General features: G+C 47.0%; 2 protein-coding genes across 9 annotated transcripts in view; one reads left to right on the plus strand and one right to left on the minus strand.

Moving 5' to 3' along the window:
• The window catches only part of SAMHD1 (SAM and HD domain containing deoxynucleoside triphosphate triphosphohydrolase 1), a 57,808-nt gene extending 40,374 nt beyond the window's left edge, over positions 1–17,434 (plus strand). The window contains exons 14-19 of one of the 8 annotated variants that reach the window (XR_007150815.1): positions 1,468–1,572; positions 3,007–3,144; positions 10,707–10,748; positions 12,603–12,742; positions 15,840–16,445; positions 17,049–17,434. Coding sequence is in view for 3 of the 8 variants with exons in the window: in XM_047852239.1 (XP_047708195.1) it covers positions 1,468–1,572; positions 3,007–3,144; positions 10,707–10,748; positions 12,151–12,255 (390 nt within the window). In the remaining 5 variants the exon portion in view is untranslated. Of the gene's footprint in view, positions 1–1,467; positions 1,573–3,006; positions 3,145–6,341; positions 8,576–10,706; positions 10,749–12,150; positions 15,808–15,839; positions 16,849–17,048 lie in introns of those variants that run through there. The other 7 variants (XR_007150817.1, XR_007150813.1, XR_007150816.1 and 4 more) reach the window with 7 other exon arrangements.
• Positions 9,980–21,595, minus strand: TLDC2 (TBC/LysM-associated domain containing 2). The gene is made up of 6 exons (XM_047852245.1): positions 21,533–21,595; positions 20,157–20,306; positions 19,524–19,676; positions 16,275–16,370; positions 11,200–11,273; positions 9,980–10,169 (listed from the first exon to the last, which is right to left on the minus strand). Exons 1-6 carry the CDS (start codon positions 21,563–21,565, stop codon positions 9,980–9,982), a joined length of 696 nt encoding a protein of 231 aa, XP_047708201.1. The 5' UTR covers positions 21,566–21,595.
• Positions 21,596–23,370: the final 1,775 nt, after the last annotated feature.

Raw genomic sequence — 23,370 nt, forward strand, 5'->3', positions numbered from 1 at the left:
GCTCAGTCAGTTGAGCGTCCAACTCTTGATTTCAGCTTAGGTCATGATCTCATGGTTTGTGGGATCAAGCCCCACGTTGGGCTCTGCATTGAGCCTGCTTGGGATTCTCTCTCTTTCTCTCCTTTTCTCTGTGCCCCTCCCCAACTTGTGTGTGCCTACACGTCTCTCAAATGATAAACAAACTTAAAAAACAAACAAACTGCACCTTCACCCCTGTCAAACTCCTTGAAAAGTACCCCCCTTTTACCTTTCCCAGGTACCATATTCCTCTCCATATTCTTCTTTCTTGCATCTTTTTAACAGCCAAGCTTCTAAGAGTTGTCTTCTCCTTTTTTTTTTTTTTTTAATTTTTTTAACATTTATGTATTATTTTTGAGAGAGACAGAGTGAGCACAGGAGGAGCGGGGCAGGGGGGCAAGTGGAGGTTGGTAGATACAGAATCTGAAGCCGGCTCCAGGCTCCAAGCCGTCAGCACAGAGCCTGACTCGGTGCTCGAACTCATGAACCGCGAGGTCCTGACCTGAGCCAAAGTCGGATGCTTAACCGACTGAGCCACCCAGGCACCCGCCCTGTCTTCTCTTTTTTACTTCTCATTTACTCCTAAACATTTTGTGTGTCGCCATCACCATACTAGAACTATTCTTCCAAGATCAACAGTGACTTCAGTGTACTTAACCCAGCTCACCGTTTCAGTCCTGTCTGCCTCAGAGCTTTTTCTTCTGCCTGGAATTCTTTTCTTTTCTACCTAGACCTGGTTCATTCCTGTGACTTTCCCAGGAAACACTGCTAGTCATTCCCCAAAGCCCCAGACCACAAGGCTCCCCGGTTACAAAGTTTGACAGCACCCTTTGCTTTTCCTTGGTAGCTCTTGTAACAAATGTAGTTTGATAATTACTTAAAAAAATTTTTTTTAATGTTTATTTTTGAGAGAGAGAGGGAGCACGTGTGCGTGAGAGGCAGAGAGAGAGAGGGAGACACTGAATCTGAAGCAGGCTTCAGGCTCTGAGCTGTCAGCACACCTTGACGCTGGGCTCAAACCCATGAACTGAGATCATGACCTGAGTCAAAGTCAGAGGCTTAACCGACTGAGTCACCCAGGTGCCCCAATAATTACATTTATAATCATTTGTTCAACCTCAGTCTAGGCCACATGGTGCTGTGGGGTTGGGATTGTATGGAGTTTCCTTGAATCTGTAGTACCATAGTGGCTATCACATAGTGGGTACAGACTTTATACCCCCCTTATGTTGAAAACACAAATATCTCCCCCACCCCACTCAGATTTCAAGACCACATCCCTACGGCACATGCACCAGAGTTATTTTCATTCCACTATGAGCCACCTTATTAGTGCTCTTACTTCTGAACCTCCAGAGAGCTCTGCTTCGTTTTTTGTGACGCTCCTACAACCTTGAATTCAATTCTCATTGTTCTGTGAGTGATTACTAATGTATTCCTTTTATTAAGGTTATCAACATGGATTATGGAATGGAAGACAAGAATCCTATTGATCATGTTCGCTTCTATTGTAAGAGTGACCTCAGCAAAGCAGTCAGGATTACTAAAGATCAGGTAACTACTTGGGCAAAATAAATATACTGTGGTGGCATTTGGCAAATTTATGATATGTCTGCATTTTACATGCAGGTTAGGTCCTAAAGTCAATGTATACAGTAAAAAAAATTATTTTTGAAATTAAAGTATATCTGATTTTTGTGTAAATCATCTTAACAGCCAGTTTTTCCTGTTTGCTAAACATAGATGAAAGCACTGTTTTTGGTTTGGTGGCTAGGTTATAAGTCTGATGGGAGGGCGCCTGGGTGGCGCAGTCGGTTAAGCGTCCAACTTCAGCCAGGTCATGATCTCGCGGTCCGTGAGTTCGAGCCCCGCGTCGGGCTCTGGGCTGATGGCTCAGAGCCTGGAGCCTGCTTCCGATTCTGTGTCTCCCTCGCTCTCTGCCTCTCGCCCGTTCATGCTCTGTCTCTCTCTGTCCCAAAAATAAATAAACCTTGAAAAAAAAAATTATTAAAAAAATAAAATAAAATAAGTCTGATGGGAAAGGAGTGTTGTATGGTTGACATCATGTAAGTTAAATGTGTTTATTTGCATATCTTCTAATGAGAATCTGATCTATGTATAATTACATAATACAAACTTTTTTTAGTCTTAATAATATAAAATTGTGGGACATTTTGCAATATGACAACTATCTTCAATTCTTTTCTTTGGATGACAGTTGGGATAAGACAGCAAAACAATGTGGTGTTTTTTTGTTGTTGTTGTTTTGTTTGTTTGTTTTTTTTAATTTTTTTTTTTTAACATTTATTTATTTTTGAGACAGAGAGAGGGAGCATGAACAGGGGAGGGTCAGAGACAGAGGGAGACACAGAATCTGAAACAGGCTCCAGGCTCTGAGCTGTCAGCACAGAGCCCAACGCGGGGCTCGAACCCACGGACTGCGAGATCATGACCTGAGCCGAAGCCGGCCGCTTAACCGACTGAGCCACCCAGGCGCCCCTGTGGTGTTTTTAATATAACATGAAAAATGGAGCTTAGGTTGAGGTGCCTGATTTGCTCGGTCATTGGAGTGTGCGACTCTTTTTTTTTCTTTTTCTTTTTTTTTGTTTTTAAGTTTTTAATGTTTATTTATTTTTGAAACAAACAGAGACAATGTGAGTGGGAGAGGGCAGAGAAAGAGGGAGACGCAGAATCTGAAACAGGCTCCAGGCTCTGAGCTGTCAGCACAGAGCTCGACACAGGGCTCGAACTCATGAACTGGGAGATCATGACCTGAACTGAAGCCGGATGCTTAACCGACTGAGCTACCCAGGCGCCCCTGGAGTGTGCGACTCTTGATCTTGGGGTCATGAGTTCAAACCCCACGTTGGGTGCAGTTTACTTAAAATGTTAAAAAAAAAAAAAAAAAAGAATGAAGCTTAGGAACAGCTGAGCTCTCTTCAATGTGTGAATTCAAGATGACAGTGAAATCTTTTGTTCTTTGAAAAGGTTTCAGAGCTTTTGCCAGAGAGGTTTGCAGAGCAGCTAATTCGCGTATACTGCAAGAAGACTGATGCAAAGAGCTTGTTTGCTGCACACCAGTACTTTGTTCATTGGTGCTTAATCAGAAACTTCACCAAGCCACAGGTACGTAGTTTGTTGTTCACGTACTTTGCACAATTTCCTGTTTTAAATTAATAACCTAAAGAGATCCTTACTTTCCTCTGAAAAGTTCTCATTTAAATGATAGTCATTGGGGCACCTGGGTGGCTCAGTCGGTTAAGCGTCCGACTTCAGCTCAGGTCACGATCTCGCGGTCCGTGAGTTCGAGCCCCGCGTCGGGCTCTGGGCTGATGGCTCAGAGCCTGGAGCCTGCTTCCGATTCTGTGTCTCCGTCTTTCTCTGCCCCTCCCCCGTTCATGCTCTGTCTCTCTCTGTCTCAAAAATAAATAAAACGTTAAAAAAAATTAAAAAAAAAATGATAGTCATTTAGGGGCGCCCGGCTGGCTCAGTTGGTGGAGTGTGAGTTCAAGCTGGTCAGTTGGTCAGTTGGTCATGAGTTCAAGCCCCACATTGGGTGTAGAAATTACTTAAAAATAAAATCTTTAGGGGCACCTGGCTGGCTCTGTCGGTTGAGCATCCATCTCTTGATATTGGCTCAGGTCATGATCTCAGGTTCATGGGTTTGAGCCCCACGTCAGGCTCTGCACTGACAGCATGGAGCCTGCTTGGGATTCTCTGTCTCCCTCTCTTTCTACCCACCCCTCTCGCATGCTCACACTCTCTCTTTCTGTCTCTCAAAAAAAAATAATAAACATCTTAATTAAATAATTTAAAAAATCTTTAGGGGCACCTGGGTGGCTCAGTCAGTTAAGCATCTGACTCTTGGTTTCAGCTCAAGTCATGATCTCATGTTTCGTGAGTTCAAGCCCTGGGGTGGGGCTCTGTGGTGACCCCATGGAGTCTGCTTGGGATTCTCTTTCTCCATCTCTCTGCCCCTCTCCTGCTCACTCACATACACACACACACACACACGCACACACACGCGCGCACACACACACACACACACACACATTCTCTCTCTCTCTCTCTCTCTCTCTCTCTCTCTCTCTCTCTCTCTCTCAAAAATAAATAAACATTAAGGAAGAAAACTCCAGCAGCAGATGGATTGGAACTAGGAGAGACTAGAATTAGAGAGACCAAAAGCTATTGAAGTTCAGCCATGTGGCGATAACTACTTTAACACTAGATACATTCATTCCTTGAATGAGGATTTTCGCTAGGTCCTATGTTAGGTAGCAGAGATGGAACAGTATCTAAGACAGACATAGTTCCACGGATCAGACTGTGTTAATAGACGCACCAGGAAATAACATTTACAGTGGTGTGGTAAGTGCTTTGGGATGGGGCACAGTGTGTACAGAGTCTTAGATGAGCCAAAAGAAGAAGGATTTAAGCCACACTTGGTTGGTTGGTAAAAGCTTATTTTAAGAAGGATTTAGAAGGTGAGACCTGAAGGATGGATGAGGAGTCACCTGGGTAAAGGGGGTGAAGGGGGGAGGCCAGAAGATGATCAAGAACATAGTACATTCAGGGAGGGGTCCATGGGATCTTGCATAGTCTTGTGGGCCAAGAGCAATGGAAGCCATTGAAGTGTTTTAAGCACGAGAGTGACATTCAAGTTTGTAGTTATAAAATTCACTAGAGTCGAAACTAGAATGGGTAGAAATAAGGATCCTTGGTAGAAATAGAGATGAATTTGAAGGCAAATAATGTTGGCCTTGTACTATAAGATCTTCCAGATAGGAGTATCGTGGCAATTAAATGGCCACTTTTAGTAGCTCTATCAAGTCAGATCCAGAGTAGTTTGACAAATTTAATAGTGGAGACAAGATACAGAAGCTTTGGCAGAGCTAAATGAGCAGAGGATAGTGAGACAACAGCAGGAAGCTGCTACCACCTCTGGGGGTAGAGGTGGGAGCCCAGGTCTTGGGGCCACCCGCAGAAGCTAGAACCACAGAAGAGTCACGGCCACTGCTGCCAGTGCCAGAAGGGTTCAGGGGAGTAATACCCTCACTTCTCTGTCCTCCTCCCTTCCAGTCTTCCACCTGTGCCCCCCTTTGGCCAAACCTAACCAAAAGCCAGTAGGCAGGGGAGCTGGGAAACATACTTTATAAGAGGAGCTCCTGTTAAGGTAGCTCAGTCGGCTAAGTGTCTGACTTTGGCTCGCGTCGTGATCTCGCGGTTTGTGAGTTCAAGCCCTGCATCAGGCTCTGTGCTGACAGCTCCCTCTGTCTCTGGCCCTCCCCCCTTCATGCTCTGTCTCTCTCTCTCTCAAAAATAAATAAGCATTAAAAAAAAAAGCAGATCCTGTTACATAGAGTAGAGCAGCAGAAAGGTGAAAAGTGGATCTGAGAGCACAGGTGCAAATGAAGAACGTGTATTCTACCACAGACATTGTATTCCTAGTGCAGTAAAGGCTCTCAGAGTTCCTGTACCCTCATACACCCTAAGAGAATCTATTCACAAGTTCAAGAACAGTTTAGGATAGTCAGGTCTTAGAGGCCTTCTTAACTCATTTCTTTCAAGTCATAGTGTCACTTCACTTTGAGGTCATTCCTCATGGAATGGAATCTATGCTGATGGAATCTACAGTGGAATCTATGCTGATGGGCCAAAGTTATAACTTTGCAGGAAAAAGTTCAAGTTCTGCACATATAAATTGCCCTTACCCCCCCCTTAAAAAAGTTTTTTTTTATCGTTTATTCATTTTCAAGAGAGACAGCGTGAGTGGGGCAGGGGCAGAGAGGGAGGGAGACACAGAATCCAAAGCAGGCTCCAGGGTCTGAGCTGTCAGCACAGACCCTGACGCAGGGCTCAAACTCATGGACTGCAAGATCATGACCTGAGCTGAAGTAGGACACTTAGACACCCCTGTCCTTCCCCCTTTTGGGCCTCTTGTAGACCAGGACCATCTACTGCAGAGGGGAGTAAGCAGGAGAGGAGCAGGGACCCAGTGAAGTCCCTCTTTCCTGGAAAAACCAAGTTTGTGTTTCATGAAAGTGTATGAAGGGAGAGGGTCATAGAATGGGGGAGGGTGTTGCTTTTGGTCATCTTTGAAAAGAATAGGTCTGTTAGCTTTTTCTACAAAGGCTCTTACCTGCTTACGACTGCAGTGTTTCTACTTGGACCTAAGCACAGGGCATATATATAATTTGGGGTTTCCCAAGAGTACATTCGTCTAGAAGCAATCTGTCTGCAAGACAAGGATATGTGTACTGAGGATTTCCTCAAAATTATGAAAACTGGATTTTATTTGTTCCTGGTTTTTCTTTTCTTGACAGGATAGTGATGTTGTGGCCCCACTTATAACACCTCGAAAAGAGGAGTGGAAGAACCCGGATTCAGCCCAGAGCCCAGATCACTTACAAAAAGTGTCCAAATTTAAAACCCGGCTTTTTCCAGATGACTCTGTGTGACTGTTTGCAACCGATAGTTTACATAAAGTCCTCTTCCCCATCCCCCAACAGTAGTAGCTAATTGAGGAAATTCGGTCATGAACTCTACAAATTTGTGACAACGAGTGCTTTTTACATTTTGAATGTACACCCATGCTGAAGCTAAGTAATTTTTATCCGAAGAAACAAAAAGGTGTTAGACAGCTCTGGCTGTACATGCTATATGGAAAGCATGACCTTGCCTATTTTAACATTAACTAAAGCCTCTCTTCTTTGTAGTCTATTCTCTTAGAATAATATTTTTTTTTATGTACTCTGAACTCTTATGACATAATGATTGTTTTTTGGGTTTTTTTTTAAAGTTTGGAAATGAGATAAAGTGCACATTGAAGTATGAAGTTGGGATTGTCATAAACAGCCATGGTTAAGAACAAAACATAAAATCCTAGCCCCTTGAGGAGGTACCCATCACCTTGAATTTGAGGAAAATTCTTCTTAAGTGATCTAAATATTAGTGAAAGACCTTCCCTCACCCTTTTAGCCAGGTTGGACTAGACAGTACATGAGGGTGACAAGTGAGTTCCACCTCTTGGGTGAGAGTCCTGATTAATTTATTAGAAATATCTGAGGGCTCTGGCCCCCTCTGAAATGGGACATAAGACTGCCTCTCAGGAGACCCCTATCCCCAGTGGCAGAGGGATTCCCCCAAACCAGGCTGTTCTCTGGGTCAGTTGCATGCAGCTCCAGACCCGGGCGGTTTCTTCGTCCTGATTACTCACTACCAATGTCCCCAGGTCTTTTTCACGATCACTGCTCAGCCTGGAGAAGGCTCCCCTCTGGCCTTCTCTCTGAATTTCCCTTGTGAGCTGATCAAAAGTTGTCACAGGAGCCTTTCTGAGGGCTACTCAGAGCTGGGACTTTGTTGTTGCTGGCTCAATGTGCATGTTACGAATTTCAGAGCAAAGACTGAGCTGCTTGGGATGAGATGAGTGATTATCCCCAGAATTCCAGGTCCCCCTTTGTAGCCCAGTATACCCACGCTCGTTCTTTACCTCCTGTGCACCACTGTGGTTGAGCGAGTCTGTGCAGAGGACACCCATCCCCACCTCCATATACACACAATTGCCAGTTCTGCAGAAATTCACCAGGGGTAAAATCTGGAGTTAGAGCCAATGCTGGTGGTAGCCAGAGGGTCCTGTAGATGCGGGGCAGTGGGGAATGGGAGTCAAAGTCCTTAACATCTTATGCTATAGACACTCCCTTACAAAAGCCTCCATGGCAGCCTGGGATTGGGGGGCCAGCCCTGGCTCCGGGCAAGAGTAAGTGGGAGGAAAGGAGGAACTCAGACCACAGGCCGGTACATTATCCACAGTCTTAAGAGTGCTGTAACCTTCCGCTATGTAACCAGATTCTGTTCTGTTGACCTTAGGGTGAAAAGTATTAGGAGTGTCTGCCATTCTGTATTACCACCACCACCCTCCTCCACCCCCCAGCAGATGATCAAGAGTTGACCCTCATTCATAGGAGAATAATTAAAACCCTTCCCACCTCCTCCACCATAGTGCTGTGTAGGTGGGGATATGCGGACATGTGGGGTCCTAGAAGCACAAGTGAAATCAGCCCTGGTACTGGGTCACATCTGTTTTGGCCAAGGTACCCCTAAAACATTCAGTGGGGGAGAACTATAGGGCTCAGACTTAGTGTATCCAGATCCAAGGTCAAGAATGTAATGTTTTTCTGCTAAGATTGTTTTATTTCTGCAACTCTTACCTTTAAATCATTGTGGTTTACTCTGGAATTTTTTAGTTTCAATATTGTATCATTTTGCTGAGAAATAACTTGAATCTATTTTGTTTGCATCCTTTACATATAAGTCAGCTGCACTTTATGCTCTTTGCAACTGTTTTAATTATCAGAACCATGTGCCATTTACAAGGTTAAATTTTTCTTAAGCGCCTTCACTATTTGTATAAAAACTGAGGTTTTAACAACTTAACCTCTAGAGTTACTGAACTTTTGTCACCTTGAGAATGTTAAGTAAGAACTGCAAGTTTAAATGACTGGTTACTTCATTTGGGTGAGGGAAACAGATGCAATAAAGCTTCATGAATGTATCTTCATCTTGAAACCAAAGGTGTTTTCCTTCATGACATTCTCTTATGTGCCCAGTTTGGACCCTTTTGTACGAAGGAAATGTGTCTAGGAATCTACCCAAATGTTTCAACACTGTGTTGGGTTTGCAAGAGAGGGTATGATATTTAACAGGGCTTATGTCATCTGGTTTTCTGGCAGGAGGAAGAAATATGGATGTTTCTTCTTCTTTTTTTTTTTTTTTTAATCTTTATTTATTTTTGAGAGAGACAGACAGAGTGCGAGTGGGGGAGGGGCAGAGAGAGACGGAGACACAGAATCCAAAGCAGGCTCCAGCCTCTGAGCTGTTAGCACAGAGCCAGAAGCAAGGCTCAAACCCACAAACGGTGAGACCGTGACCTGAGCTGAAGTCGGACGTTTAACCAGCTGAGCCACCCAGGTGCCCCTGGATGTTTCTTCATTTACTGAGCTCTTGGGACAGGAAACGTATCTTTCCTCCTTTTTCACCTGCCCCAGAGATTCAACTTCTTTATCCACATAGGCATATTGTTCATTTGCTGCTTTCCCATCTTCCTCATGAAATTAGAGACTTGTAAGCACCTGGCACACTGACGGCAGGCAGAAAGCCCTCAATGTTCTAGAAAAAGGAACATGCTACTGGAGTCTTTATTAGTTTCGCCAGTTGAGCCCAGGTGTCTGTGGTTTGACAATATAAGTTAAAATAATTTCTAAAGCATACAGAATAGAATCCCATTTTTGTAAGATGTATATATCCATTGCCTAGAATGTTCGTGATTTGGGGGGTGGTTGAATTGTAGGGAGTTTTAATTAAAAAAAATTTTTTTTAATGTTTGTTTATTTTTGAAAGAGAGAGCGAGACAGAGTGTGAGTGGGGGAGGGGCAGAGAATCTGAAGCAGGCTCCAGGCTCTGAGCCTCCGGGCTGTCGGCATAGAGCCCGATTCGGGGCTCAAACTCATGAAACCGTGAGATCATGACCTGAGCTGAAGTCGACGCTTAACTGGCTGAGCTACCCAGGCGCCCTAGGCAGTTTTAACTTTTTAAATGTCTTCTGGTTTTTCTACAATAAACATGTATTAATTGTATAATCTCTAAAAAGAAATTTCACGGGGCACCTGGGTGGCTCAGTCAGTGGAACATGCAACTCTTGATCTCGGGGTTGTGAGTTTGAACCCTGTGATGGACATGGAGCCTACCTAATAAATACATAAAAAGAAATTTCATGAGGGACTTTGTGCTGCTCAGATGAGATGTGAGTGCATTTCACTCTTTCAGAGTCACATCCCCAGGAGAATATTGCTTGTTTCCATGACTGTCTTGGGTCCCCAGACCACAGGGAGGTTTGCTTACAACCACAGTCATCCAGGCTTCAGAGAAAATGGGCAGCCCTCTATAAGGAGGGTCTAGATGGCATTCATGAGCAAGTGTGAGCACTGGTTGCTTCAGGAAGCTTCCCACAATGGGGGCATCCGCTCAGGACCCAGGCCTCCAGTTCCTTGATGCAGAACTGCTCTCGCCGGGCCAACACCTCATTGTTGAAGGTTGCACAGGGGTGGCTTCCACCGTGATACAAGTCTCCATCCAACCACAGTCCAAACTGGCCACTAAAAAGAAGAGGAAAATCTTGGCATGGCTCACTCCTGGAGGTTGACCTTCCAGATCCTCACCATCAGCCTTTGGCCACACCATGACCACAGCTCTGTTTTGACTATCTCATCTTCCCTTAAGCCGATTTATCCAGAATTGTTGGGAACTCCATATGTTGTTCCCCATAGGGCTTAGAGCATTTTTTTTTTACAGTTAAGTTATTTTAATAAACATATACAGTGGTATAACCATCACCACAGTCCGGGTTTAGAACATGTGGAACATTTTAAAGATGGTGATGCTTAACCAAAGGAGTGAATCTTAAGGCATGGACTCAACCCCCAAAACACATCCGAAAGCATTCGTTCTGATCCCCTCATTTGACAGCAAACCAGGCTGGGGCTGGAAAGTGGGCTACCGATTGCAAATCAGCGATGGCTGCTGTGTTCTTCTCCAAACTGGCTGGGGGGGGCGGGGGGGGGCTCTTCAGGCAATTGGGAGAGCAAAGAATTTGCCTGCTACTAATCCAACAATGCTCTCATCTTTGCCCCCAGGGTAAGATTTTACTCTGCCTGAATGTGGAGTTCTCACCAGGGGTAAGACTAACCTCTTCTTCCTAACCCACTCATCCCCCTCAGCATGCACGCTCGCACGCTGGGTTCCTGGGCAGAGGCCTGCCTTCCCCCGATGAGTTATGTTCCTTGAGATTATGGGGCTGACAGGCACATGTAAGGCTCACCTATCCCTGGACTCCAGCCTCATCCGAACATGCGGAATGCTGTTCCCCAAATCACATACATTCAGACTAGGCTGTCACCGACTATAAACACATGCCATTCTTTCCTCTCGGTGTTTACTTAAAGTAGGTTTGACGAGTTTGGCTGGGAGACTGGGCAGCACCTGGGAAGTGTTGAAGGGAGAGGCCTGGAAGTTAACCACCAGCCTCATTTTGTCTGGGGCAGCCTTGCCCAGTATTTCCGGATGGGAGAGGGACCAGAACACAGACTACCCCAAGACTCCAGAGTCGGGGAAGACTGAGACACGCACCTGCCACTGCCCATCATCAGTGAATCCAAGTCTCCTTTCACAAAGAAAGAATTCCTTCCTGTCCACTTGAAGACCTGGGGTGACAGGAAATGCTAGGTTACTGAAGAGTCCTGCCCTTGCAGTTTGACTCCACACCACTGGGGGGCAGTCGTTCCATCGTGGACGGAACAGAACATCCAGGCCCAAGCCCCAGCTAAACAACAGGAAGTACCCCTGGCCCCTAGACTCTTGAGATTTCTTTACATTTTTCCCCAAGGGGGCTCACCTCCTTTTGCCTTCCGGTCTGAATTCCCACAACCCAAAGCCCGTCTGTTCTAGGGCAGACCAGAACTCTCTGAAGCATCCTATTTCCAAATGGAGAGAGGAGGGGGAAGGTCCAGGTCAGGAGCTGGGCCCTGATCCTGCCATCCACTGTTTGCTCACCTCTCACTGCAGCCTGCCCTGTGCTGCCTCACACTCCCGTTCCTCAGCAAGACTTGTGGGCCCCACCCCAAAGAGACATCCAGACTACTCCCATTTCTGTCCTGTCCTTCTCCACTCTTGCCCACCCAATCCACACCACAGTCACTCCTCACTCACTCACAGCCTCCTAAAGCATCCCTGCTTCCACAGTCACCCGCCCACAGCCCATCTTCACACAGAAATGTGATCGGATAGTATTCCTCTGCCTAAAGCCTCCAAGGGCTGCCCATTGCAATGGGAATAAAATCCAACTCCTGGCTGGAGCTGACAGCCCAGGTTTCAGCAGGATATCCTTTCAGCAGGATAGCAGATCCCTGCTTTCCTCTCTGACCTCTTCTCCCCCTTATTGACCACACTTCAGCTACCCTTGCCTTGCTGTCCCTGGGATACCCAGAGCTATTCCTGCTTTACGACCTTCACACTTGCTGACCCCTCTACTGAGAATGCTCTTCCCCCAGATCCTTAATTGGCCCACTTCTCATCTTTCAGACCAAATGTCATCCCAGAGAAGTTTCCTGGATCACCCTGTCTAAAGTAGCCCTTCCTCCCACACCCTGTGTCCTTTTCCTCAGCATTGACCACCCTTTGAGGTGACCCTCTCCGTATGCCAATGTCCCAATGCCTGCCCCACTAACATGTAAGCTCTGTGAGGGCTGTCTTGATTCCCAGCAGTATTCCCAAGACATGGCATAGATATCTGTTGAATGAATGAATTATTCAAGAGTCAATTTGGCTAATAAAAATATTTTTAGAGGGCCACAAAGGTATAGCATATTACGGCCTGAAATTAGTTGTTCAAAATATTCTATGAGCAACCAAAGGGTTTTTGGCAAGAAAATAGATTAATAAAAATAAGCGTGGGCTCAGAAGAGGTGAGATAATATTAACACGTGACCATGAGAAGACAGAACCATTCAATTCCTCCTCTACTTTCATCGAAGAATGTGACCTTCAGACTTGAAGGAGTAACATAAACATTGGTACAGAAGAAACTAAGACCATGTTCATGGGCTGTTTGGAATCACCATCAAGGAGCCACTGGGAATTCATAAAGAACACAAGAGGTGCCAAACGACCAAAGGTAGGTAAAGATTACCCAGGTTTTAAAAAAACAGGATTCCATGGCAGGAGACTGTGAAGACAGCCCCTGTAAAAAAAATTCATTTCATTCAACAAAATTTTTAAAGCATTTAGTACCAGGCACTGTTTTATGTTCTGGGTAAAATGGTGACTGTAATAGACAGAATTTCTTGCCCTCACGGGACTCCCATTCTAGCAGGCAGGGGCAGGTAACTAAGTAAAATATGCTAGGTGGTGGCAAATGCTAAGGATAAAAAAGTAGATAAGGACAAAAAAGGGTTTCCAAGGAATAGAATGTTGTAAATTTAAATTAGTTGGTCACAGAGGGCCTCTCTGTGATAGTGACATTTGAGCAGAATCCTAAAGGAGGTGAGAGCTGAGCCATGTGGTGATCCAGTAGAAGGCAAGCTAGGCAGAACAGCATGTGCAAAGGCCCTGAGGTGGGAGCAGGCCTGCATGTTTAAGGACCAGCTCAGAGCTCATTGTGGCTAGAGCAGAGTGAGGGAAAGGAAAAACAGCAAGAAACAACATAAGAGAGAGGCCAGAAAATGTAGGACTTACAGGTTATTATAAAGACTTCAGCTTTTCTCCAAGAAAGGAAGCCATTGGCAGGTTGAAGCCAAAGAGTGACATGCTCTGACTTACCTTTTTAAAAGGAACACTCTAGGTATTGTGATGACTGAGGTGGAAGCAGAGAGACCTGTTAGGAGGCTATAGCAGGAACAAGGACAAGTAATGATGGTGGCTTGAACCAGGTGACAGCAAAGGACATGGTGAGAAGTGGTGGGTTCTGAATACAGACAGAGAAGGCAGAGCCATCAGGATTCACTGACAGCTCAGACATAGGATGTGACAGAGAGGAGTCAAGGACTCAAAAATTTTTGGTCTCAGTAGCAGAAAACACGGAGGTGCCATTAACTTCACTGGGGAAGATGGCAGGACGAGCCGATTTTAGCGGGAAAGTCAGGAGCTCGGTTTTGGACAGGTGAGGCTCGCAATGCCATGTCGGAGGTCCAAGCAGAAATGCTGGGTACTAGTTGGATATATGTCAGTTTGGAGTCCAGGGGCAGAAGCTATCAGTACGTGGATGGCATGGAAAGCAGTGAGAATGGACGAGACGTTGAAACAAACAAGGGTAGACAAGAGTCAAGAACCAAAAACTGAGTTCTGGGCCCCTGTGATGTTAAAAGGTTTGGGAGAGGAGGAGCCAGCAAAGGATTCTGCCAAGGAGTTATCAGTGCAACAGGAGGAAAATCCTAGAACTTTAGAATTCTAGCATGTGAATACAGGAAGGCAAGTAGTAATTAGAATCCAGCATGGGTTTACTGTGAACTGCAGACCCCTTTCCTGTTTCCTGGAAAGAGTACCAGGCTGGCTGATAGAGGCAATGCAATAGATAGAGTGTGTTTTGCCTGTAGCAAGGAGTCCAGAGCTCCTTGTGACCTACTTGTCATGTGCTCAAGTAATCGCTGAGTATATGTGTAGGTTCTCGGTCCATTCATGGGAGGAGAGATCTCTAACAGCAAACAAAAACACTTGGAACTGGTTCTTTATCCACTGAACAAATATTTCATGAGGGCATGCTATGCCAACGCAGAGGGCTATGCCCTCCCTCACACTCTGACCCCCTACCCATTCGCCTGTTGGGTTCCTAAATGGGCATTGCCTTCTTTCCAATTACTGTGCCTTTGCACGTGCTCCAAGAAGACTTTTCCCTATGCCCTCCATCACCTGGTGATCTTCTGTTTGTCCATCAAGACGCAATGCAAGAAGCTCCTCCTCTGGGAAGTCTCCTTTGATCTCCCCACCTCCACTTCATCCATGTGCTTCTCCTTGGGGTGTCTTCCACAGCACTGATCACTCTAAATTGTACTCATCTCTCCTCTGCAAGCCTGAGAGCATCTCAGGGCAGAGAACTTCGGACATTTAGAGAGGTAGTGTAGTGCTGTGGCTGAGTTTCAAGCTCCAGGGCCTGTTCCTGCATCGCATCCTCACTACCGACTGGCTGTGTGAGGTTGAGCAAGTGACTCAACCTCTCTGTGCCTCAGTTTCCTCAACTGTAAGATGGTGCTGATAATAGTATGTACCTCATAGGAATGTTGTCAATCGAATGCACGAATTTGTGAAATGAGATTAGAAACTAATCTGGGCTGACAGCTCAGAGCCTGGAGACTGCTTCGGATTCTGTGTCTCCTTTTCTCTCTGCCTCTCCCCCACTCGCACTGTTTCTCTCTCTCTCTCAAAAATAAGTGAACATTAAAAAAAAATTTTTTTTTTAGGGTAGTGTCGTCTTTCATGCCAGGCATGCAGTGCTAAGTAGTTTTGTTCACTAAATAGCCCAGAGATGGAAAAGCTTTAGATGGGAGGGGTTGGGGACAATTCCCCTTCCTCCTTCAAAAGCCCTGCTCTCTGGCAGCAAGTGCCATATGACGACACCAGTCATCTTGTCTCTGCCGGTCACCCACCTCCTAGTCACCAGTCACCATTAATTAGAGGCATGAGCTCTGGCTCACCATCCTCTCCTCCTTCCTAATTTCTGCCTTTGTCTTTGGTGAACTTTGCCATCCACACGGACCCATCCAATGGCTGCCCTCAGCTCCTCTCCTCTTCCTCTCAAGGGCTTTTCTTATACCCACCTCAGCCACTGTCCCTTACAGTCACAGCCAGGAACCTTACCAGTCTGTTTCCAACGTCCCTCGCTCTGTGTCTTATATTCCAACACACTGTCCCACTTGTGTCATTGCCCCAAGTCTCTGACCTCAAGGCCACTTCTCATCTGTTGTTTTCATCTTTGCCTCATTGTCCTTCAGCCTCCCTGGCTTCCCTTCCCCCACCGATCCTGTAGGTTCTGTGGTCCATTTTGTATTTTCACTCCCTTCAACTTCTGCTTCCCTCTCTCCCTCTGTCAAACCAGCTTGGCCAAAGTCCCATCCTGGATGAGCCCTCCCAAGGACTCTGTCCATGCCTCAACCCGAGGACCTGAATGCAGCTGGAGGAAAACACGTGCCCAAGTGACTGGCTTGCCTTTACACTGACACTCCCCACCTCCAGTTAATGCTACGTAGCTGTCCTTATGCTTGTCTGGTTCTCTCTCACAGGCCTCCCTCTCCACTCCTGTGATGACAACTTGATACTTTCTCTCTGCTCAACCTTCACACTTCTCCATCCTCACTCTTAGTTGATGACCTCACCCCACACTTGATAAGAAGACTGAAGTCATCGGATGTGTCTGTCTTCGTCTTCCTACCTGTACACCCACAGATCTACCTGCACTTGGACCCATCTTGTCTTTGCAGCCTGCATCTGGTGAGCAACACACCTCTTCCTCTCTGAGCCAGTCCGTGGCTGCCAGGGATCTACTGAGCCCTTTTAAGAAATGAAATTGGGCAACGCACTGCCCACCACTGCCTTCTGGGAAAGATAGATGGATACCAGGCATCCCAGCATAGGGAACGGATCTGGGAGCCAGTAGGACCCCAGGATCTTTGTCATAAGTCCTCCTTCCCCCCTCTCTAGAAGGTTGGGAATATTACCTTCAGCTGTGGGGAGAAGGAGAAGAGGAATGTCTCTCCAGTACCATAGAAGCCTTTGCTGAGTCGAAGAGCCGAGGAGGAGAAGGCCCCAAACATCTGGAAAGCAGAAGAGCTTGAAGTTGCAGCTGGAAGGGAGTGGAGGTCCTCTGGCAACCCCGCTCTCCAGGCTTGGTAATATAGGCTCATCCTAGTAGGGCCCCGGGGGAGCCTGGGACAGAGCTGGGGGATGGAGAGGGCCCCAGAGCCCATCAGTGTGTCCCTTCCCTTAACACTCCCCAAGGAAGAGCCCTTGCTGGTGTCCTCCTCCTTTTTCTTAAATGTACTTATTTTGTATATGTAATCCTTGTAGAAAAGTATTAGAAGTTATAGACAAGCAGAAAGAAAATATGAAGCCATCCCAAATCCCCCTCTGCTCCCCAAGATAACTATTCTTAACATTTTTGTACATTTCCTCCCAGCATCTGTTTAATACCAGTGTGTGTATTCTTAATTTTTTTTTTTTTTTCAACGTTTATTTATTTTTGGGACAGAGAGAGACAGAGCATGAACGGGGGAGGGGCAGAGAGAGAGGGAGACACAGAATTGGAAACAGGCTCCAGGCTCTGAGCCATCAGCCCAGAGCCCGACGCGGGGCTCGAACTCCCGGACCGCGAGATCGTGACCTGGCTGAAGTCGGACGCTTAACCGACTGCGCCACCCAGGCGCCCCTCAGTGTGTGTATTCTTATACAGAAAACCAGATCCTATAGTACATCTGTTTTTTTTTTTTTTTAAGTTTTATTTATTTAGGTAATTTCTACACCCAACACGGGATGTGAACTCATGGCCCTGATATCAAGAGTCACATGCTCTTTCAAATGAGCGAACCGGGCACCCTGTACATTGTTTTGTAAGCTGCCTCCCCCCTTCACTTTTCTTCATAAAACTCCAAACATCCAAAAAAAGTAAAAGTCCGGCACAGAATACCCTCCATGAGGATTTAAAACTGTAAATGTGTTTGCCATATTTGCTTTCTGTCTCCTTATATTTTTTTGGTGTCCTGTTTGAAATTGTAGGTATTATAACCTTTTACCCCTACATAGTTCAGCTCCAAGAATGGGGACCTTCTCATGTATAACCACAATACTGTCATCTCACCTAATAAAATTAACAGCAATTTCATAATATTATCTAGTATCCAGTTCATAATACATTTTCTCCACTGGCCCAAGAGTGCCTTTCATATCCTGCTTTACAAACAAAAACTTGGGGGGCACCTGGGTGGCTCAGTCGGTTGGGCGTCCGACTTCGGTTCAGGCCATGATTTCGCAGTTCGTGGGTTCAAGCCCCGCGTCAGGCCCTGTGCTGACAGCTCGGAGCCTGGAGCCTGCTTCAGATTCTGTGTCTCCCTCTCTCTCTGCCCCTCTCCGCTTGCACTCTGTGTGTGTGTCTCTCTCTGTGTCAAAAATAAATAAACATTTATGGGGTGTCTGGGTGGCTCAGTCGGTTAAGTGTCCGATTTCGGCTCAGGTCATGATCTCACGGTTCGCGAGTTCAAGCCCCGCGTCAGGCTCTGTGCTGATAGCTCAGAGCCTGGAGCCTGCTTTGGATTCTGTGTCTCCCTCTCTCTCTGCTCCTCCCCCATTCGCGCTCTGTCTCTCTCTGCCTTTCAAAAATGAATACATGTTAAAAATAAATAAATAAATAAATAAACATTTAAAAAATTTTTAAACAAAAACTTGAGGGGTGCCTGGGTGACTCAGTTGGTTAGGTGTCCGACTCTTGATTTCAGCTCAGGGCATGATCTCACAGTTCATGAGCTCAAGCCCTGCATCGGGCTTGTGGCAACACAGAACCTGCTTGGGATTCTCTCTCTCCCTCTCTCTGCCCCTCCCCTACTTGCTCTCTCTCTCTCTCTCTCTGTCTCTGTCTCTCTCTCTCTCAAAAATAAATAAACATTAAAACAAACAAACAAACTTGGGGCACCTGGCTGGCTCAATGGGTGGAGCACGCAGCTCTTGATCTCAGGGTTGTGAGTTCAAGCCCCACATTGGGTGTAGAGATCCCCTACTTGCTCTCTCTCTCTATCTCTGTCTCTGTCTCTCTCTCTCTCAAAAATAAATAAACATTAAAACAAACAAACAAACTTGGGGCACCTGGCTGGCTCAATGGGTGGAGCATGCAGCTCTTGATCTCAGGGTTGTGAGTTCAAGCCCCACATTGGGTGTAGAGATTACTTAACAAATAAAAATAAAATCTTAAAAAACAAAAAAATGAAAACAAAACCTTAACACTTTTAATAGCTATGACTCTACATCATTTTTCTTACCAGCCCTTGGCAATATTTCACTATGTAGCGGGACCATAGCTCACTTAGCCCCTTGTGGAATAGTTGGTGGACTGCAGGTTTTCACTCTCATACACTGTGTTGAGGGGCAGAGGCAGGATCATTGGGAGGCAGCCATGGGGAGTAGGTTTTGACTTAACATAAGGAACAACTTCCTCCTAGTCACTGGCATTCAGCCAAGGGGCTCCATCCTGAAGAAGTGAGCTCTCTGGCCTTGAGGTGGAAAGTCCTGGATCAGCATCTTGAGGATGTTAGGAACTCCTGCCTACGTGAGGGTCCTCAGAGACCCATGAGATCCCTCCCAGCTCTAACATGTTCCTTCCACAGAAGAGCAGTTGAAACCAGCTTTTATCCTCTCCACTACCCCATCTAGAGAGCCTGCCAGAAATCCCCTCTTGGTGAGACCACCTGGATTTGAGACAGCGCCCTCCCCAGGTCCCTGCTGTGAAATGCAGGCGCTTCCTGTGGCTTCCTCCTCACTGGCCGGCTTTCTCTCTTAGCCCCTCTAATCCATTCTCCCACCAGCAGGGGGGTGTTTTCAAAGCGTAAATGGATCATTAAGGCATAGATACCCCACTTAAAATGTCTTCCTAGTTATTTGCTTAACTCCTGACCCTGCCTCCCTATTAGGCCTGTAGCTCCAAGAGGGCTGGAACCACTTCTGTCCTGACCTTGGTCTAGTCCGTGTTTAAGCTGGCACAGAGAAGGTGCTTAGTATACACATGTTGAAGGGATGAATTAGGGAATGAAGGGGGGAAGGAATGGCTCTGAGCAATGTAGGTGTCACTGTCATCATCAGTGTCCATTATAAGTGACTTGGGCTATCACCTCTGCCTCTAGCCCCTGAGGCTGCCCTGGGGCAGGGCCCACTGTGTGCGGTTGGGCACCCCCAGAACTTCAAGTTGGGGCCCTGGCCCAGCTCACCTGCCCGTCCTGGTCCCTCAGCACCAGCAGCACTGGCCCACTGTGGCCTTCCATCTGCCTGTAAAGGCTCCGCAGGCTGAAGCCATTTCTCGACGTACAGAAGGCCAGGCTCCAGGAATGTCCGGTGACTCTTGGGGGGAGGTGGAGGCTGAGCTAGAGACAGGGCTGGAGGTGAGCGATGGATCCACGTCCTGCCCCGCGCCTCCCACCATATCTCTGGTACTCCACTCACACGGGCATGGTGCTTTACAGGTGACAGAGGAGTTTACTGTTTCCAAGGGCTCATTACCAGCCTTCAGAGAGAGGGATTATTATTCCCATTTTACGGTTGAGGAAAATGAGGCTCAGGGAGGTGAAGCAAGTTGCCTAAAGCCCACGCAGGGAGTAAGTGGCAAAGCCAAGATTTGAACCAAGGTGAGGTCTCCCTCGGGGCCCTCTCCCTTTGGTCACCTTGGTCTCTAGAGGCTGGAGAATAGATGAGATGCTGAACCCCTCCCCCTAATCCACCCTACCTCATCCTTCCACTCCCATCCCAGCTTTGGGACATAGCGGGAGTGACCCCAGGTGTCCCTGGACCTGACTGGGGTAGAGCAGGAGGGTGAGACCCTCAGGCTTCTTGCACTGTGCCCGAACCTGCCTCATCTCTGAGGTTCCTAGAACCTGGCTGGCTTCTGCCAGCTGGGGCTCCACAGGATCTTCAGGAACAGGAGCTGAGAATGGGGCCGGGGCTGTCTCCTCTTCCTCACCCTCTTCCACAGACAGAGCGTCCTCCACCCGACTGGGCTGTGAAGACACAAAGAACCCTGGTGAGTTGAGGGACAAGGAAACACCAGCTTCCATGTCTCTGGAGCCCGAGAGCTTCAGCTGCCTCATCACCCCTGCCCAGGGCTCTGCAACCGGCAGCCCAGCCAGAGAAGGCTGGTGCCCATGACAGACAAGTCTGCCCCTGCCCGTATCCGGCTTCTGCCCTGGCCCCTGCCTGCCGAAGGTCAGAGGTACGTGTGGCCATCTGATGTGCCCATGGGTGCTATGGTTTTCTGCATGCTCCAGATCCAGAGGATCAAGTTCTAAGCTCAGGGGCAGGAGAGAAGCGCTGGTGGCCGCCCAGCCTGGCCCTGGGAGCTACATCTGTGTGCGTCTGCACGTGGAATAATCATCCTAACACCACCAATACCGATAGTGGCTGATATTGATCAGCACACACTGGGTGAAGTGCTTTTGCTGTGCATGACCTCCCTGTATTTTTCCCAAGAATCCTAAGAAGAAGGTACTCCTTACTGGCCTTATTTTACTAAGAAAGAAAATAAGGGTCAGAGGCTTCCCTGTCTGCCGGGGAGAGACAATGCGTGTAGTAGGTAAGTTCGTGCGGGTTTGTGTAAGATGTGCGCTCGTCCGTGTGAACGGGTGCATTGGCTCCACATAGACCTGTGTGGGCAAAGCAGTGGGAGGAGATGTTGAATAACCGTGTGTGTTTACCTGTCAATGTGTTTGTGAGTCGGGATTGTATCAATGTGTGTGTCAGTGTGGATGTGTGTGGGTTTATGCATTCATTCAGTTACACTTCCACTCTGTACCGGAGTGGACGTTGGAGCGTGCGCGTGTGTGTGGGTGTGTAAACGTGTGCGTGTGTAAACGTGTGCCTGCACACGGTGACTTGGGGGAATTTTTGTAAGAAGGAGAGTCCTCCCTGAGGATGAGAAATGACCAGGACGCTGCTTTGCTATTCCCCAGGTTCAGGCCTGGGGAGCAGGTCCTAGCTGGGTGGGGCTTCTGGACAGAGCTCCATCTGGCTGGAGACAGCCGTCTGTGCTCCTTAGGGTCTCCGGACCAGGGGGTGGGTATCAAGGCCCCTGGTTCCTGAGCTCTGAACTCCGGGCCAGCTGAGGAGGGACTTGGGAGGGGGGCACATCACACCTGCCTCCAGTGCTAGCCCAGATCCCATCCCGCCAGAGATCTGGCCTCCCGCACCTTTGCTGACCTAACCCCCCAGCCCAAGCCGGGCCCCTTACCAGCCGAGTGTAACGCCAGCGGAGACCTTTCATTCTCCTGTCCGAGCCCAGCCGCTGGCAGTAAGAGTCCTTAGCCGTCACAGGGGAGAAAGCACTGCTGGGAGAGGCCTAGAGGTGAGAGGGAGAGGCCTGGGGCACACCCTGCTAGCTTCAGGCCACCCAGCTGCCCTTTGCTCCCTTTCACCTATCACTCCCAGGATGAATTGTCGCTGGGTGGGTCTATGAGGTCAGCTACCCTCGGCATTCAAGGCCTCACTTGCAGTTTGTGACTAACACACATTAACCATACATGGTAAATTCTAGCTGTGATTCCCTTCCTCCTCCCTGCCCTTCTGGCAGCTTGGCCTAGGGATTATGGCCCTTTGGGCAGATGCTTGAGCTCCAGGCTGGGGGTCTGGAACTCCTGGTTCTCTTTCTGACCTTGGTTAAGTCCCTTGTACCCTTGGGCTTCGGTTGTCCCACATGAAACATGTTGGACCAGGTTATCTCAGAGACCCTCACAATACTGACTGCCAGGTACTCTTAAAGCCAATGAGTATATCAGAACAGATGCTCAAAGGAGCCAACCCTAAACCAGAAGAACAAATCTTGAAAAACAAAAAACAGGGGTGCTTAGGTGGCTCAGTTGGTTAAGTGTCCAACTTCTGCTTAGGTCGTGATCTCACGGTTCATGAGTTTGAGCCCTGCGTCGGGCTCTGTGCAGAGCCCGGAGCCTGCTTGGGATTCTGTGTCTTCCTCTCTCTGCCCCTCTCCCACTTGCACACTGTCTCTCTCTCCCTCTCTCTCAAAAATAAATAAACATTTAAAAAAATTTTTAAATAGATACATTTTTTAAAAATCTTCATTTTTCTAATTTAAAAAGACATGTTAATTATAGACATTTTGAGGAATCTAGAAAAGAATAAAGCAAAATACAAAAATATTCATAATTTCATCTCTCAGGGATACACTCTCTACCCTTAAGGTATTTTCCCCATCTTTTTCATTTATTTAATATACATATATATACACACTTTCATAAATACATCATACCATGTATATTTTATGAAGTGGCTTTTCCACTTAACAAATGAGAATTTTCCAATGACATTCAGTACCTCTTGAACACACGATTTTTAATGGTTACATATTATTTTATCATAGGATACATATCATTCATTCCTCAACTGTTGGACATTTTGTTTACTTCTCATTTTCTGTAATGATAAGCAAAACTGTAATGAAATTCCCTGTTCATTAATCTGATTATATCCTTTATGATAAATTTCAAAAGTTGACCGCTGAGTCAAAGGGCATGCACTGAGTTCTTGATAATGTTTCCAACAAGGCTTCCCAGTGCTTAAAGCCGACCCATCTGAAGGCATCTTTAGGGAAGCTCAGGGTAATGTATTTCTGATCATCAATCACAGATAAAGAAATTACCACTCACAAAGGGAAGAGACTTAGCACAGCCACACAATAGTATAACACGGAGGTTACAAGTACAGGCTCTCGAGTCAGGGAGTTCAAATCCTGGTTTTGCCACTTACTTGCTATGTGACCCTGGGCAAGTTACTTAACATCTCTGTGCTTCGGTCTCCTGTGAAATACTAATATCCACCACACAGGGCTGTTGTAAGAGTAAATGAAGATAATGCCCGAGGAACTAGGATGCTGGGGCGTCTGGGGGGCTCAGTCGGTTAAGCGTCCTACTCTTGATCTCAGCTCGGGTCATGATCTCAGGGTCGTGAGATGAAGCCCCGTGTCGGGCTCCGTGCTGAACGTGGAGCCTGCTTGGGATTTTCTCTCTGCACCCCGCTCCCCCAAGAACTAGGATGTTGAGCCCAGCCTCCATTACC

The sequence above is a fragment of the Prionailurus viverrinus genome, chromosome A3, assembly GCF_022837055.1.
Source record: "Prionailurus viverrinus isolate Anna chromosome A3, UM_Priviv_1.0, whole genome shotgun sequence".
Lineage (NCBI taxonomy): Eukaryota > Metazoa > Chordata > Mammalia > Carnivora > Felidae > Prionailurus > Prionailurus viverrinus.